The sequence below is a fragment of the Anabrus simplex genome, chromosome 2, assembly GCF_040414725.1.
Source record: "Anabrus simplex isolate iqAnaSimp1 chromosome 2, ASM4041472v1, whole genome shotgun sequence".
NCBI classification, from domain to species: domain Eukaryota; kingdom Metazoa; phylum Arthropoda; class Insecta; order Orthoptera; family Tettigoniidae; genus Anabrus; species Anabrus simplex.
The window spans coordinates 725240232-725259632 of NC_090266.1; the positions used below are offsets into that span (position 1 = coordinate 725240232).

Consider the following 19401-nt stretch of genomic DNA (forward strand, 5'->3'; position numbering starts at 1 on the left):
TTAATTCCTATCTTTAGTAATCATGTCTCAGATTAAAATAATTCTTTCTTTTATAATCCCTTTAAATTTCCCTCTCAGCAGCAGTCTTTCTTTCCACATCCTTCATCCCCACCTTAGACACCCCTTCTCCCCTCCCTCCCCCTCTCCAACCACCTTTCCCTCCTCCCCTTACCTACTCCTTTGTTTATATTGCCTGCTTCCTACAGCAGGTCTGTGCTTGCTCCCTGCCCACTACTTTGTTACATGGCCTGCCTGCTTCTTCCAGATTGTTCTACATCAGACAATAGAGGTGAGTCTCATAAATATATCATTTTTCTCCTTTTTAATTTCTTTTCTGTATTCCTAGTTCTGGCTAACATTTCCAGATTTACTTCTTTGCCTGAGGTCCTAAGTGAAGTTTAAGACATCATATCATGACAAGAAGATCATAACTATAAATTTTGTTATTATATGAAATTTAAAGTTATAATTATTCCTGCAACTTTGTCTTTGTCTGTTATAGACATGTTTTAGTTATCACATAATCTGTTAAATTTATTTGGCTGAAGATGGCCACTAAGTGGCTGAAACTAGTCCCAAGACTTATGTAATATCATTTACTTGATACATTGTATTGAAAAGGTGGACCCTTGTATCAATTTATTCTTATAATGAGATTAGCTACTCATTTTTCATTTAAAAAGAAAGGAAATACAAGGACAATCAGTGTTAGAAAACAATTTAATGTCAGAAGACACATTCCATTTCATTGTGACAATTTGGTTGAGTGATTTATTTCATTTCGTTTTTGGTCTTGTTTGCTTATTATCTTAATAAAGTAGTACTTAAATTTAACCAATTGTCGCCCGTTATTTGATAGATAGCTTCATCCGATGTTATTGCCTATCTGTTGAAGTATATGTTGATAATTAGACATTCCTTAGGGAGAGCATGGACCATACACACCTGGGATCGCGAGTTAGCTGATGCAACACCAGATTTTGGTAGTATCCAGGGACAGTATCTTGGTTATAAAATTAATTCACACTGTAGTAAATAAGACTTTGTATCTTCATTTTACCTTCCTTGTAAACATACAGCTTTCTTGAAGAAAAAAATACGGCTAGCGCAGGACCACACTTGAAAACATTTGTTTCCAAAGCGTTAAGAGCGGGTGGGGTTGGGGGGGTCTGCAAGGTAGTAGTATGAGTAAAGAACTGGAATCATAGATATGGCTTTTTGCAGATGATATTATAATGAATACAGTAATAAATAAGTTAGAGAGTTGTGAGCGACAGCAAAAAGACCTCAACCAAGTTGTGAGATGGACAGCAGGGACGAAAAGTCAGGTTGCATGTTTTACCAAGAGGTAAAGTCCTCTCAGTTTTAATTACTGTGTTGATGGAGTGAAAGTACTTCATGGGGATTACTGTAAGTAAGAAAAGATCTTCACTGGGGTAATCATATAAAAGGGATTGTACTTTAAGGTACCGTACTTAAAAGATTACAGATCTCTTCGTCTGGTTATGAGGGTATTTATGGGTTGTAGTAAAGATGTACAGGAGAGGTCGTGTAAGTCACTGGTGGTGATGATGCTTGTTGTTTAAAGAGGTCTAACATCTAGGTCATCGGCCCCTAATGGTACGAAATGAGATGAAATGCACTGACAATTTAAAAGTACAAAATTCATCCCCTGACGAGAACGTGAGGATGAAGAATGAATGGATGAATATGAATTTAAAACAATCAGTGGATCCAACCCACAATGCCTCACCTTCCCAGAAACTATACGACTGACCAAGGGACTGCTTCCAAAGCACAATCCTGAATCGATGATTCTTGTTGTCTAAAGAGGTTCAATATCCAGGTCAACGGTCCCTTATAATGGTACTTATCGCTAGTCAAATAGACCCACGGGAGGAAAGATCCAAAAGGGAGCAGAGTGATTTGTTATGAGTGGTTTCTATCTAAAGAGTAGTGTTAAAAAGAAAGTCACAACCTCTGAACTGGGAAGACTTGGGAGTACAGGGACAAACAGCTTGACTAAGCGCTAAGTATTACAAGTTACAAAACTTCGTAATTATTCCGTACTGACTGTGAGATACTCCAGAATAAAAGACTCGAAGATTTCCACCATTTAAATACAATTCTAATCACACTTGGCAATTAAATTACAGTACATTATCAAAATTAGCAGTACATGTTTCATCTCATGAGAGACATCATCAGCTGCTTGTTAATAGTTTAGATTAAAACAGACATAACAGACATTAACAAATAATACAAAGCAGTCAAAAACATTTAAAATTCCTAAAATTTAACAAGCATACACTGAGTACACTTGAAATAAAAATTAGTGCTTAGAACTAATGATCAGAGCCTTAAGAACAGAAAAAGACCACCCGTTTCTTCGTGTTCAATTTAAAATATACTTTAAAAAATCTTTTGTTAAGGTAAAACTGTCCTTGCATTTGGTTAATATGAAACCATTATATTCTTACTGACAACACATATACACTTGTGGAGACGACAATTGATAGTAATTAAAGAGTGAAAGTCAAGGGAAAAACAACCGCAAGGGATTATTACAGGCAACTTAGACTGCTGTGGAAAGAGCCAAGAGGAAAAGTCCTCTCAGTTTTAATTACTGTGTTGATGGAGTGAAAGTACCTCATAGGGATCACTGTAAGTACCTCGGTGGTAATATAAGGAAGGATCTTCATTGGGGTAATCCCATAAAAGGGATTGTACTATCTCTACGGATGGTTAAGACTATGTTCTGATCTCATTGCCTACATTACCTAATTTAATTGAACTGTATTCCACCATTTTGTTTTAGATTGTTTATTTTCATCTTGTACTTCTCCAAGGCTGAGTCCATGTCATGTAATAATTTCACCAGATTCTTTATAGACTAACATGTATGAGGCAGGAAAATTTCCTGTATGAAAATGCATCCTTACTTTGATAAGTATACAATGTATGTCCTCTTTGCTTTAGCTATCAGTAGCAGCTTCCTACCTAAATAGCAATATTCATCCATTTCCTTTTAAGACTATGTTTTGATCTGATTGCCTACATTACACAACTTTACTCAACTGCACTCCATCACTTTGTTTTAGATTTGTTTATTTTCATTTTGTACTCCTCCAAGGCTGAGTCCACACCATGTAATAATAAATGATCTGCAAATGTTAAGAGTTTTGATTACCTCTCCTCGAACCAAGATTGCTTTTTTCAAAGTCCTCTTTGATGTCATTTATTATTTCTTGTATGTACACATTGAAGAGGATGGGGAACAAACTGCAATTATGTCATACTCCTTTCTGGAACTCCTCTGATTGTAATGAAAACAAAGCAGCTCAACATTCTGGGACTGAAAGTATGTACACTGACTGACAGAGCAAATGCAACACCAAGAAGGAGTGGTTCGAAAGGGATGAAAGTTGGGGAAAAAACAGAGACGGCACGGACGAATAATTGATGTTTATTTCAAACCGATATGCAGGTTACACAATGCGCACGGCATCGACTCAGTAGGATGTAGGACCACCGCGAGCGGCGATGCACGCAGAAACACGTCGAGGTACAGAGTCAATAAGAGTGCGGATGGTGTCCTGAGGGATGGTTCTCCATTATCTGTCAAACATTTGCCACAGTTGGTCGTCCGTACGAGGCTGAGGCAGAGTTTGCAAACGGCGTCCAATGAGATCCCACACGAGTTCGATTGGTGAGAGATCCGGAGAGTACGCTGGCCACGGAAGCATCTGTACACCTCGTAGAGCCTGTTGGGAGATGCGAGCAGTGTGTGGGCGGGCATTATCCTGCTGAAACAGAGCATTGGGCAGCCCCTGAAGGTACGGGAGTGCCACCGGCCGCAGCACATGCTGCACGTAGCGGTGGGCATTTAACGTGCCTTGAATACGCACTAGAGGTGACGTGGAATCATACGCAATAGCGCCCCAAACCATGATGCCGCGTTGTCTAGCGGTAGGGCGCTCCACAGTTACTGCCGGATTTGACCTTTCTCCACGCCGACGCCACACTCGTCTGCGGTGACTATCACTGACAGAACAGAAGCGTGACTCATCGGAAAACACGACGTTCCGCCATTCCCTCATCCAAGTCGCTCTAGCCCGGCACCATGCCAGGCGTGCACGTCTATGCTGTGGAGTCAATGGTAGTCTTCTGAGCGGACGCCGGGAGTGCAGGCCTCCTTCAACCAATCGACGGGAAATTGTTCTGGTCGATATTGGAACAGCCAGGGTGTCTTGCACATGCTGAAGAATGGCGGTTGACGTGGCGAGCGGGGCTGCCACCGCTTGGCGGCGGATGCGCCGATCCTCGCGTGCTGACGTCACTCGGGCTGCGCCTGGACCCCTCGCACATGCCACATGTCCCTGCGCCAACCATCTTCGCCACAGGCGCTGCACCGTGGACACATCCCTATGGGTATCGGCTGCGATTTGACGAAACGACCAACCTGCCCTTCTCAGCCCGATCACCATACCCCTCGTAAAGTCGTCTGTCTGCTGGAAATGCTTCCGTTGACGGCGGCCTGGCATTCTTAGCTATACACGTGTCCTGTGGCACATGACAACACGTTCTACTATGACTGTCGGCTGAGAAATCACGGTACGAAGTGGGCCATTCGCCAACGCCGTGTCCCATTTATCGTTCGCTACGTGCGCAGCACAGTGACGCATTTCACATCATGAGCATACCTCAGTGACGTCAGTCTACCCTGCAATTGGCATAAAGTTCTGACCACTCCTTCTTGGTGTTGCATTTGCTCTGTCAGTCAGTGTATATGGAACATTTCTTACCTGAAAAAGATGCTTAAATAACTAGAAGCCAACCTGGTAAAAAGCATGACCTCTGGAGGAAAATAAATCAAATTGTTCACCTTGACAACACCTTAGATCTTCATAAAGCTAAATACAATACAAGATGCCAGTTAGTGTCTACCACAAAATTAGTCACTGCAACTCAAAAGCTTGTGATTGAGGAAGGCACACAGATTCATGCACACTACCTGAGCAGAGAAGTGGCAGATATGAAGGAAAAAAGACTGGTGAAAATAGAATGCAAGAAGGAAGTGAAACTCTTACATGATGAGATCATGCTACATGATTATATTCAATATAACACATGTAAACTGGGCAGTTGTTTTCCCTTCTTAAAGCTATACTGTGAATATTTCTCATTCTGCTACTTGAAATGTACCAAAAATATCTACAGTACATTTGAATTATTATTAAAACTGTTGCTATATACAGTAAAACTATAATCATCCCCACTGTGAACTATTCAATATTATATTTCTTTTTGTCAATGATTTGGACACCATGATAAACATTAAAAATCTTTAGAAATGAAAAGTTTTTAAGTTAAGCAGCATGATCTCTCATTAAAGTAAGAGCTCATACATTTCTTGATTGGACACCTTCTTAGCCAGGCCCTAATCCAAGGCCCATCCAGCACTGGTGGCTCTTCAAGGACCTGGAGCTCCTAGAGTAGAAGTAGAGAAGAAGATTACAAAAAGAGATTTCCTTACTAAGTTATGTGACATGGTAATGTTATTTAAGATAATGCACTTAGTACCAACAAGAGTGAAGACAATCATTCGGTAGGATCTATATTAGAATTGTTTTTGAGGCACTTATCTGATGATGTAGCATAACTGGAAAGTAGAAGTCAAATTAAAAATCAAGTGTTCATAAAAGTACATAATGCAATACGTACTTCTTTTGGAGACACTCCATCATTTCCGTCAGTTGAAGAGTCTTCTCCATTATCGTCATCATCTAAACTCTCTTGATGGTAAGCTTTACATGCGACTTCTACCTGAAAATTAACAAGAAATATAATAGAAGTGTAAGTTTCTCACATTACAAAAAGTAAGTGATGCTACAAAAGAAAAGTAGTGAAATTCCCTAACTCCCCATAATATTTCCCTTAACTCTCAACCCTTAAGTTTAATAAAGTGACAATTAATAGATACAGTAAATATACAGACAATCATGCTGTACCAGGAACTAAAAATAATCATAATATATTAACAAAATATTAGATAAGTACTAGAAAGGAACAAGCATGTGCAAATCAAGCCATATGCAGAGAGGTCTAGCCGAACCCAAACCTCATGGTGCAACAATCCCGAAGGGCCTTGCTTACCAAGTGACCGCTGCTCAGCCCGAAGGCCTGCAGATTACGAAGTGCCTTGTGGTCAGCACGATGAATCCTCACGGCCGTTATTCTTGGCTCCCTAGATCAGAAGAGGTCTACTAGTGTCTTAAAATTCATGAAAGTACACAACCCACCTAACAAGTTAGTCCTTGTGGTCGATATTACTCTAATTGGCAGCTGCATGTAAGGAGTGTAAAATGAGCCAAACTTGTACAGGAAATGTGTATGCAATTGTTGCACCAATATGGAAGGACCACTCCACAAACAGACTGTTTATTGAGTGCTGTTTATGATGCATGTATTTCTTAATATGATCCAGCTGATAGGTTGTGTGAAGTGATTTGCAGTAGTGAACGAATGCTGTAAAATTAGAGATAAGTCATGGAAATTAAATTTCGAGATGAAAGGGAAATGCATTAGCAGTGTGTCTCCCGTGAGTGAGGAGTGTGTCGTCTTTGTGGATGAATTGGCTAGGTCTTTGAGATGGGAAAATGGAAACACAATTTGAATCCCATTCTGTGAAGAATTGTTTGAAATAATCACAGCTTCATCTTATAAATAAAGTTGTAAGGGCTCCGCCACTGTCTGTAATGTAATTAATTCTGCCATATTTTGATACATTTATCCATTCTAGGTCAACCCAAGATCGTATCAGTAGTTTTTAGCTTTCGTGTCTGTTAGTTGTTTGTTTATCTGTCTGTCTGTCTATCTGTTCCACCATCATGCATAAACGGCTCAACAGACCTTGACCAAACTTCATATTTAAAGTCTATTCATCCAAGAGCAGGTTTTGATATGCATATCATTTAAAAATCACTGAAAAGATTGGAGGTTTATATGAAGACCAGAAGTGGTTTTTTCCATTTCCTCTTATGCTATTGATTATATCTAAGGCAAAGTTCATATTTAGAGTCTACTCATCCAGGAGCAGATTTCGATATACATATTATTTAAAAATCACCGAATAGACTGGGAGTTTATAGGAAGACCAGAAGAGGGTTTTTCAATTTTCTCCTACACTATTGATTACATGTAAAGTGTGTAGACTATATGAGAAACACCCCCTTCATTTTAAATAATTTTTGTTATGTACATAATTTGGCTTACTCTTCAAATGACGGAGAAAATTACTGTTTTCTACGAGCTTCATGCTCTTCAGCCAGCGACTGACACCCTCGCACACCTACAGTTACCTGAAGGATCCATAACAGGAACAAATCAGAGGATGCATAATATTTCACTCGGCTTGAAAATTAACTCTGCCTAATGTAACTGAACACCGAGGAAACATGAGGTATAAATTTGCCCTTTGGTGTCTGTCTGTCTGTCTATCTATCTGTTTGTATATTCCTAAAAGTGGAAAACTGCTGGACTTATTTCAACCAGACTATGTATTTGGAATCTGCTCACTCATGATTATGTTATCAGGTGCATATGATGTTATGGTAATCACATGGAACAATAAAGAATATGTTATTTCTGTTCCTTTACGCCATGCGCGTATTTATCGTATGACTGATAATAATGCAGATGATTATGAAAAACTGCATTTTTAGTCAAAGTCCCGTGGGACAAGTCGTGCATGTCACTTTAAGGTGGGTAACGGGAAAAACTAGAGCCAATTTACTCTTTCGATAGGGCAGAGGCAACGGAGGAGAAGTGCCATTAACACCCTGGCCTGGCAGGAGCTGGACAAGGAGAAATGAAAGATCAACAATAGACCTCATCTTCAGTATGAGGCAGTTAATGGTAAAACATTGAAAATATGGAAGAGATAATATGATGATGACATTCCTTAATTTAGAAAAGGCTTCCATTAGAGGACCCAGAGCAAAGGTATGGAAAGTAATGCAATGGAAAGGTTTTCAGAAACAAATGATAGAATATGTGCAAGCCATGTTTAAAAATTGTTGCAGCAGTGTCCAGACACACATGGGGAGAACAGAGTGGTTTTGGGATGAAAATGTACTACAGCAAAGAAGTGTGCTTTCACCACTGTTATTGTCCACTGTACAATTGTCTACTACAGAATGGAGATTAGTCACTTATGTGAAACTAATTAAATTAGCAGAGGCATACACAGTAATCAGACTCAAGTGTTATGTTACCAGCTTCAGAGTGAGCTAAATTTTACCTTCCAACATGAGGTGCAAATGGAAGTTAATCATTTACAGAGAGTACAAGAATTAAGGGATATTTTGAAACAGTTTACTAAAAATACTGTAAGATGAGAAAAGAGAGGTTTATTTAATTTTATTGGCACGTTATCAAAAACGCAATTCGGAACTTTGGACGACGGCAATGCTGAGTTTTATCAGGGTAAAAAATCAGAATTAGAAAAGGATAAGCTTTCAACACTTAAGCTTGCGAAAGAACAAATGACTGTAGTAAAGTCTACGCTACAGTCAATGAATATGACTTTGTATGACGTAACAGCTAATGAATTAAATTTAAATAAAAAAATTTAGAACAGATAAAAGGGTTTTTGGGAAACAAGATGAGTCAGTTAAGACGCGAGTTCACTCAGATACTGAGATTGCCATTAATCAGCATTTAAAAGAAATAGAGGATCTCATTTTGCAAGTATATGATCAATATAAGGGGAAATCATCTGGGATAATGTATGCACAGTTAGGCATAATTCACGTGCAAATTTTAAGCCCTTCTGAGATTTTGAAACCTTATAGGAAATCACAAGGTCAGTTTCCACAAAGGATAACCCTCCCACTAGAGTTGGGTATGACTCGAGATTATTTAATTTACAAGATTGCAACTGTAAAAGCATTCATAAACAAGAATATGCTGGTATATATAGTGGTAATGCCTCTGAGCGACAAGTGAAACTTTCAGTTGTATGAAATACTTCCTTTCCCACACTAATTAAAAACAATAATAATAATAACGTAAATAATGTAAAAGAATATGTAAACATTACAACGGAAACAGACATTATTATTGATTCAGAACAGCAATTACTGTATATACACTGACTGACAGAGCAAATGCAACACCAAGAAGGAGTGGTTCGAAAGGGATGAAAGTTGGGGAAAAAACAGAGACGGCACGGACGAATAATTGATGTTTATTTCAAACCGATATGCAGGTTACACAATGCGCACGGCATCGACTCAGTAGGATGTAGGACCACCGCGAGCGGCGATGCACGCAGAAACACGACGAGGTACAGAGTCAATAAGAGTGCGGATGGTGTCCTGAGGGATGGTTCTCCATTCTCTGTCAACCATTTACCACAGTTGGTCATCCGTACGAGGCTGGGGCAGAGTTTGCAAACGGCGTCCAATGAGATCCCACACGTGTTCGATTGGTGAGAGATCCGGAGAGTACGCTGGCCACGGAAGCATCTGTACACCTCGTAGAGCCTGTTGGGAGATGCGAGCAGTGTGTGGGCGGGCATTATCCTGCTGAAACAGAGCATTGGGCAGCCCCTGAAGGTACGGGAGTGCCACCGGCCGCAGCACATGCTGCACGTAGCGGTGGGCATTTAACGTGCCTTAAATACGCACTAGAGGTGACGTGGAATCATACGCAATAGCGCCCCAAACCATGATGCCGCGTTGTCTAGCGGTAGGGCGCTCCACAGTTACTGCCGGATTTGACCTTTCTCCACGCCGACGCCACACTCGTCTGCGGTGACTATCACTGACAGAACAGAAGCGTGACTCATCGGAGAACACGACGTTCCGCCATTCCCTCATCCAAGTCGCTCTAGCCCGGCACCATGCCAGGCGTGCACGTCTATGCTGTGGAGTCAATGGTAGTCTTCTGAGCGGACGCCAGGAGTGCAGGCCTCCTTCAACCAATCGACGGGAAATTGTTCTGGTCGATATTGGAACAGCCAGGGTGTCTTGCACATGCTGAAGAATGGCGGTTGACGTGGCGTGCGGGGCTGCCACCGCTTGGCGGCGGATGCGCCGATCCTCGCGTGCTGACGTCACTCGGGCTGCGCCTGGATCCCTCGCACGTGCCACATGTCCCTGCACCAACCATCTTCGCCACAGGCGCTGCACCGTGGACACATCCCTATGGGTATCGGTTGCGATTTGACGAAGCGACCAACCTGCCCTTCTCAGCCCGATCACCATACCCCTCGTAAAGTCGTCTGTCTGCTGGAAATGCCTCCGTTGACGGCGGCCTGGCATTCTTAGCTATACACGTGTCCTGTGGCACACGACAACATGTTCTACAATGACTGTCGGCTGAGAAATCACGGTACGAAGTGGGCCATTCGCCAACGCCGTGTCCCATTTATCGTTCGCTACGTGCGCAGCACAGCGGCGCATTTCACATCATGAGCATACCTCAGTGACGTCAGTCTACCCTGCAATTGGCATAAAGTTCTGACCACTCCTTCTTGGTGTTGCATTTGCTCTGTCAGTCAGTGTATGTAGTTAACTAAAGAACAAGTGAGAGATTGTAAACAGGTAGATGAAACTCACAGAGTATGTGAATCTGAACTGGTATTAAAATTGGTGCATGGAGAAAAAGACTTTGTTTTAACTTTGTTGATGGGAACAACAACGGTACCAAAAGACTGTAGTAAAGACATAATTAAAATCAGTCAGCTTGAATGGTAACCTGTAAGTGACAATAAATATATGTATTTGACTCCTGAACTTACAAAGGTAACCGTAGTTTGTGAAGAAACACAAAATGTAAATCTAGTAAATGTAGGGATAATTACATTATATCAACCTTGCACCATTTATGGACAAAATAGTAAAATACGGCTCACAGGTAGTGTTAAAACGACTTATAAGAAAGATGTAATCCCCAATTTATGGTTAGAATATGAATGTTGTGAACATCTTAATAGTGATATAAAATTGCAGGACTTACCTGATTAGAAAGAGGTGCCATTGCACAGTCTACTCACACACATTGATGATGTTAAACACGCAGGTGTCAAAATAGAGGATGTGGAAAATTTAGTGTTGGAAAAAGAAAAGGAATTATATGCAAAACAGTTACATGCTGATGTAAATGTGTATAAAATAATAGTGCGAACAATAGTAGCTTTAGTAATTTTGTTGACATGCTGTAAATGCTGTCAGTGCTTTTCAGGAGTACTGTATTTAAGAAAAAGCATTGGGATTACGCTACTGGTTGTTGCACGAAAATTTGCTTTAAGCAGACAACAGTCAATGAGAATAGGGTTAAAGAAAAGTCATCAGATGATGCCCATAGATGACTTGCACAACTGGATGGAGGAGGAGGAGGACGAAGTAAGGAGAGGGTGAAATTTGGTGTAGCACAAAGCCTACTCCCGTCAAATATCGCCAAGGGGTTCTGCTCAAGGCTTAACGTCTCCATCCAACAGACAAATCACCATCAATAGCACCATTTGCCCTCACACCATTTAAACACTGCAGAAAGGTTCAGAATTGAATCTAGATTTCTGACATGCAATCTAGTGATCGGAAATTGTATATGTCTTATACCCTACCGGCCAACATTATGATGGTGAAAACTGTTTCCACCAATGGGATTCAAACCAGCTAACCATGGTGTCAGACCATACAGACTTAAAGCCTTAACAATCATGGCAAAAAAAAAAAAAAAAAGGATGCAAGGCACCTTCCCTTTGCTTTCTAAGGAAAGATGGAACTCTTGCAACATCAAATGAAGAAAACTGCACAATCTTAATTAAGTATTTTAACAACCTTCTAAACTGTGAAAAACCAGCCAATCCCATCAAAACAAACCACTGAGCCCAAACCTGCCATCTTCTCCACCAAATCGCGATGAAATCAAACGCCAAATAAAGAGACTGAAAAATAACAAGGCTCCTGGTGAAGACTCCATGATTGTGGAACTGTAGAAACATGCCCCAAAGAAGCAATTGGGCCGATGACCTTTGATGTTAGGCCCCTTAAAACAACAAGCATCATCATCAAAGAAGCAATTGACATCCTACACCAAACCATTGTAGATATATGGGAAAAATAACAACTACCAGAGGACTGGAAGCTAGCCTTGATCCATCCCTTACACAAGAAAGGAAATATAAGAGATGTGAACAATTACCGTGGAATTTCTCTTCTGTCAGTAGCCTACAAGATCCTGTCACTATCCATCCTTGAAAGACTAGAACAGCAAGTTGAACACAAACTCGGGGAATACCAAGCAGGTTTCCGAAAAGGCCGATCAAGTGCAGAACAAATACTTAACCTAAAAACCATAGTAAGATACCATATGCTGAGAGGTCGAACCTATGTATCTACATTTGTAGACTTCAGGAAAGCATACAACTCCACCGATCGTGATGTGTTGCTTAACATCCTTGCAGAAATGGGAGTTGATGAGAAACTGCTGGCAATAATAAGGGCAACACTGATGATGATGATGATGATGCTGCTGCTTGTTGTTTAAGGGGCCTAACATCGAGGTCATCGGCCCCTAATGGTACGAAATGAAATAATAAAAAGTTCAAATTCATCCACTGACCAAAATAAAATAAAAAAACGTCATGAAGAATGAATGAATGGATGGACATGAACCCAACAAAAAAAAAAAAACAAACAAAAATAAGTGAATCAGACTCAAAAAGAAGGTAGTTAATTAGAGTATTATGACCAAGGGACCACTTATAAAGCACAATGATGCTTGATGTCTGAAGGGGTGCTAAATCCACGTCTAAGGCCCCACAGAATGGTACATGTCGCGAGTAAAGTAGAACCATGGTATATGTCATTTTGGGGTACTAATCAAAAGTAGCGAAGACTCACGGTGTTCCACAGAAGATGGTACTACTCACAAGTATTGCACTTCGTACAGGGAACGCAGACCTATGGTGTTTCTCACACAATGGCGCCACTCATAGCCAACGCAAAACGGTAAGGTTCCTCACCTAGGTGTACTAGTCACGGGTGCCGGTATTCCTGTTGTGTTCCTCACATAGTGGGTACCAATCACAGGCAACGCTGACCCACGGGGCTGTTCATATAGCGGTACAACTCACAGACTACGCCCACACCCGCGGTGTTGCTCACATGGGTACAACGCACGGGTACTGGAAACCACCAGGCCAGGCTTTTTACTGCAACTAATCACAAACCTATTACGTACCTAACTTAGTGGTACTACTCGCAAGTACAGGCAACCCATGGTGTTCCCCGCATGATGGTACGAATCAAAAGTAGTTTCATGGTCCTTATCCAATCATCCCTTGGTCGCCCCTTTTAGTCGCCTCTTACAACATGCAGGGGATACTGCAGGTGTATTCTACATGTGCGTCCCCCACCCGCAGGGGGTAGTGTGTTTGGTCCGCGAGAGGTACTTTATTTCCCTCAAATCCGCTGGCAAGCCGGTTAGGACCCCCTATCCGCCACCTGGGACGCGCCACGAGGGAGTATCACCTCTCCCCCTGCTACGCCAGCATAGTAGGTTCGTGGAAGGGCAACACTAACTAATACCAAATCCAAAGTACAATTCCAAGGATGTCTCTCTGAACCCTTTGAGATCAAGACAGGCGTTCGACAGGGAGATGGGCTGTCACCTCTTTTGTTCAACTGCGTACTTGAGAAGGTAATACAAGAGTGGCGAAAGACGTTAAAAGAAAGAAACCTTTACAAACCCGTAAGGATTGGGACAAAGCAAAATGGAGTGAAAATAGACTGTTTAGCGTTCGCTGATGATATAGCCCTTATGACAGAAAATTTCGAAAGTGCAACAGAACAAATCAATGTGTTGAAGGAAGTAGCAGAACAAACAGGTTTACAAATTTCCTTTCAAAAGACAGAAGTAATATCAAATATCAAAGATGATACGGCACAACTAAACACCAAATATGGAATGATAAACTGTGTTAGTAAATTTAAATACCTTGGGGAATGGATTAGAGCAAAATGGACTTGACAAAGAGGCCATAGCAGCAAGAATCAAGAAAATGGAAGTCACTTTCCAAACCACCCGCAACATATACAACAAAAAGTGCTTTTCCCTGAACACAAAAATTCATCACTACAACACTGTCATCAAACCAGTATCGCTGTATGCATCGGAATGCCTTATCCTATCCGAGAAATGTTTGCTTGCAGATTTAGAGAGGAAAGAAAGAAAGATCCTACACACCATACTTGGCCCAAACTACAAAAATGGCGTCTACATTAGAAAATCCAGGCAAGAAGTATACACTAAGATAGAGAAGATCACGGACACAATGTGTAAAGGCAGAGTTTGCTTCTACGGTCATATACAACGGATGATCGACTCTCGATGGACAAAACAAATTTTCAGTATATCTGACTCAAAACCCAAAACGGCAATGCCATGGTACGTTAATGTCAAGAAAGATCTTAAAGAACTGGGCACAGAAGATGCACAAGACCGAACGAACTCTTTTCAGAGCAGCCATCAAGACTTTTGGGACTTTCCGGGACGAAAAATGGGCAACTGGTGCTAAATGGACAGAAGAACATCGTGCTAAACACAGTGAGCTAATGAAGACGATGTGGAGCAAGCGAAAAATGAGCAAATGCCAGATTGTAAAGTGAGGCTTATCATGGTCCCTAGTTGGCCGATTAGCGAAGTTGAATGAAGGAATGAATAATAATAATAATAATAATAATAATAATAATAATAATAATAATAATAATAATAATAATAATAATAACAGCAATAATAACAGCAATAACATAATAGGCCTATGGCCTCAGCTACAGTGTGCAAGCATTTTAATTTGACACCATCTCTTGGACGATCTATGGCTAAGTTTAAATTAATTTTGTTGGGTAAGCACCAAATGTGTCACGAGAGGGCTCTTACATATCGACATCATATGATGTGGAGTGTCAAAAATAAAAAAAAATCACACTGCCTCTGCTGGTTTTGAACCCACAATATTGGGATCCAGAGGCTGATACTTGAGCACTGATCCACAGAGGAAGCTATCTAAGCAAGAAATTGTGTATTAACTCATCTCTGGATAGCAAGAAGAAAGGAAAAAGAAATCTTACACATGATAAAAATAAGTTCAGAATCAAGGAAAAAGGAAATTTCTCGAGTTAAAAAAATCACATGATATGCATATTGATAATAATTCTAATAATTGTGAATGATTATCTTTCATAATTTGAAAGGAAAAGGAATCCACAACTTATATGTCATGAACTCTTTGAAGACATAGCGATAGCACCTTACCAGTTGTTTAGGGTTCATATTGTAGAGAATTCTTTCAGCATTTTCACTGTCCCCTCTACTCTCCATGATAGCCAGCAACAGTTTCGAAGCATTGTTCTTTAATTCGAGAACCAAATCCATCCGTGTCTTTCCTAATGGATTGATATCATTTAATATTAGAGCGGTGATAATATCCAGACCATTGGATTCATGCGTTGCTATACAATTCTGATTGTCATGGCAAGGACCCTGGCAATATTCCGTCAGAGTCTCCAAAGTCTGATTAATGAGCGCTACATTATTCTCGTTGATATATAATCCAAGGAGTCCGAGGCCACCAGTAGTGGATCCACAAATGCAATCCAAAAACATCAATGTTTCCGAGACAAGATTGTAATTGGCTTTATTATTCTGATTTCTCAGCAAATTCTGAAAATAAACACAAAACACTTTAATCAGTAACATTTTAAAACAGAAATTAAATACACAGTATTCAAGATAAGGTATCATACATAGAAAGGTGGGGGGCCAATTTCAACATTATAAACAGAATTTAATAAATGGAGCATTCACAGCAGTGGTGAGTGATTACATTTTTCCAAAGATTGTAGATTAACTTCAGACGATATTAGAAGACCCAGATACTATTAAGAGACTATACAAAGCAATATTTGCATTGTTCTTGCTAAGTGGAAGTTCATCTCACCTTGGAAAAAGGTCCGTTGTTACCAAAATATATGTCAGATTATGTATGTTCAGTCCTCAGCCCTAAGGCTGGTTATCAACTAAAAAGTACAACATATTCCATCAATTTAATGAAAAGGAAACATGATCTACTGCAAAACATATTATATTGATTTTTCATATCTATCTTGAAACAGCTTTCCAAGCATATACCATAAAACTAGTGTTCCACTGCCAAGCAATCAAGCTTCTAGTTTTATGTGACAGTCAATATTGTGATTGTAGTCAAGAGAGCTCTGATTTTACATGGAATCTGAACCACTAGTACATGACCGTTCATTCGGGGAAACAACTTGTGCAATGACCAGAATTTGAACCATGGCTGCCTAGGTGAGAAGCCATCTCTAACTTCTAAGATGGCCATGTTTTAAATCCTGTTCAAATGAAATGAACTTTCTAAAATGGAATGTCAAGTCCCAATGTTTCAGATTCTATGGAAGAGGGTGGACTTATTGGTACATTCACACACATCTCCAAGCTTTCCTTTTGCTTAGCACCACAAAGATGAATTCAAAGTCATACTTTACTGCATTAGAACTTATTTGTGTATTAGGGAGAAACATAGCATGTGCTCTTCAGATACAAAAACTACAACAGAAAAGCAGCAGCAGCAGCAGCAGCAGACAATATTAAACTCCTAATTCAATGTTTCTTCCAATGTATAAACGTGCAGTTTATTTCTGTCCAGGTTCTGATGATAAATCCCCACTTAACACTGACATATGGACATGAAATGACTAGCAAGACATTCATACAGCTGTCAAGATGACGAGAAATGAATGATTATTATTAGACCAAAAATGAGATGCAAGTGACACAAGAAAATAGAGATTCTGAATTAATCCACCCCACCTGCACTTTCTTATGCATCTCTTTTAAGATCTGACCATGAATGCAGCTATTTACACCACAGATAGGCCTCCTGTTACCTAAACATTTGACCACCTTTATGAAGGTTTAATGAGAATACATTATCACAGTTAAATGTTAAGTATGTGTAGTAACAAAAAGAAATACTTTTTTTAAAATGGGATATTTATTGCTGAAGTCTAATGTAACACTGTACAATAACAAAAATGGCAAAACTTAAAACAATGAAATCTTTATGTTTTTGTGTGTGCTGAATTTAAAAATGCACTCCCTTTTCCCATATTCCCTAATGATTTTGTTGGTAATGCAATCCCGTTTTCTCTTGATGCCACAGGGTGGGTGCTCCTGTGTGGCTAAACTGAACATAAGATAAGATTGCAGGCAGGTATTAATCAAGTTATCGATTTCTTATCATTTTTATGATATGTCCTGTTTATATACATAAATGTATATCGTTCCTTCACTGGGTATTAGTACTGGTAAAGATACTCGGACAGTGTAGTGACTACTGTAACTTGGTATTGTGCAGAACGTTTTTACGTAATGTTTTGTAATCGCATTTATTTTGAGTTTAGATGTTAATTTTCTGCTTGTGAATAACAGAGCTTTTAACAGCTATAAGTATTGCAAGCTGTTCACTTCATGGCCGTATCGATGAGTATAATATAATTAATTTAAAAAGCCACCTAATCGATAAAGTATCGATTAGGTGGCTTTTAAAATTAATTTGATTAGCTATAAGTATGTCAAACAGGCTTGTAGTTTATAAAATTAATACAAAGTTTCAATTTACAGGTAAATTGCAAAGAGAAGATATTACTCTGATGATCAAGCAAGCATATGAATTGTACTTTGACTCTAAAATGGATAAAGACAAAAATTGAACACTTAAATACTGTTGTAGCAGAAGCGTTCCCATAATTCGAGAGGCTGATTAAATGACACTCGCCCTTCTATGTCATTTGCTGTTTGCATTGTATGAAAAAAGCAGGACTACGTCTTGGACTGTTATTTCTGTTTAACCATAATTTCTGGTTTCTCATAAAAATATTAATATTCCATAGTCTATCCAGGTTTGTCCCCCAGCATGATGGCCTGTTAAGCACAGTGATTCACTTCCTATTCCAAAATCACCTGAAAAATTGACTCCACAAGGGAAGTGTCGAGCTCTTTCCATGAGGCTGGTACCAGTACTTCTTACACTGACGACAAGTGATTCTGAATTCGTGGAACCCAAAAAATCCTGTGTAATTTTAGTCATTGCCAATCGATTTTGTAACAGATTTAAATCACTCACACGCCCAATCTGAATAATTAGCGTCTCGACTAAAGGAATGGAATCTCTTACAGCCAGGCACCGAAGTATCAGTTTATCAAAAGCATCAACGTAGCTTATCGGCATATTATTCCGCAAAGGGTGATCTTATTTACTGCAATGATGTGAATGAACTTATGCATCAGTTATGTAGAAAACATATTCCAGATGAGTGCAGTCTCTTTATTGACAAGTCACAGTCAAGTCTAAAAGCCATATTACTATATAATGGTAATATTGAAATGAAACGGCATAAGGCTTTTAGTGCCAGGAATGTCCAAGGACATGTTTGGCTCACCAGGTGCAGGTCTTTTGATTTGACTCCCATAGGCGACCTGCATGTCATGATGAGGATGAATTGATGATGAAGACGACATATATACCCAGTCCCCGTGCCAGCGAAATTAACCAATGATGGTTAAAATTCCCAACCCTGTCGGGAATCGAACCCGAGACCCCTTGTGACCAAAGGCGAGCACGCTAACCATTTAGCCATTGAGCCGGACACTGTGTATGGATTTAGCGCATTTCTATGGCTGGATACCCTTCCTAACACCAACCTTATGCAGAGGGGTGTTTTCACTATTGCGCATATTGGTAATATTTACCCTTCATTACTAATGGCTTATGCTGTAAATATGAAAGAAACCTATGAAAATATGGATATCCTCCTAAAACCAGTAGTTATAATGATCATAAATGACAAACATGTGGAGACCTGAAAGTTATTGATCTATTAACTGGAATGCAACAAAGATTTACTAAATATTGTTGCTTTTCTTTGTCTAAGTAGGATTCTCAGGATAAGTTAACAATTACAGAGTGAAGGAGTGGCCTTTGAGACAAAGTTTAGTACCAAGCAAAACAAATGTAAAATTTCATTCACTCATAGATTCTCAGGAAACTTTATTACCAACACTCCACAGAAGGTCGGTTTAAGTAAAAATTATGTTAATATAATGGTCAAAAATAGAGTGGTTTTCAGTACTTAAGAGACAAAATTCCCAGGTTGAGTGAAGCAAAATTAAAAGAGTATTTTCATTGGTTCTCAAATCCACAAAATCCAGGAAGATCCTCTGTGCAAGGAAAAACTCACTGAAACAGAAAATGTGGCGTGGCATGCATTCAAAACTTATGTTAAAATTCCTGGGAAATTATAGTGTAGA

The 19401-nt window shown here is 39.8% G+C and overlaps 1 protein-coding gene across 5 annotated transcripts in view; it reads right to left on the reverse strand.

Moving 5' to 3' along the window:
* The window catches only part of Itpr (Inositol 1,4,5,-trisphosphate receptor), a 1013977-nt gene that overhangs the window by 238195 nt on the left and 756381 nt on the right, over positions 1-19401 (reverse strand). For all 5 annotated transcript variants that reach the window (XM_067141353.2, XM_067141352.2, XM_067141351.2 and 2 more), the window contains exons 36-37: positions 15328-15735; positions 5725-5826 (exon numbers count right to left, since the gene is read on the reverse strand). In XM_067141353.2, the coding sequence (XP_066997454.1) occupies positions 5725-5826; positions 15328-15735 (510 nt within the window). The remainder of the gene's footprint in view (positions 1-5724; positions 5827-15327; positions 15736-19401) is intronic.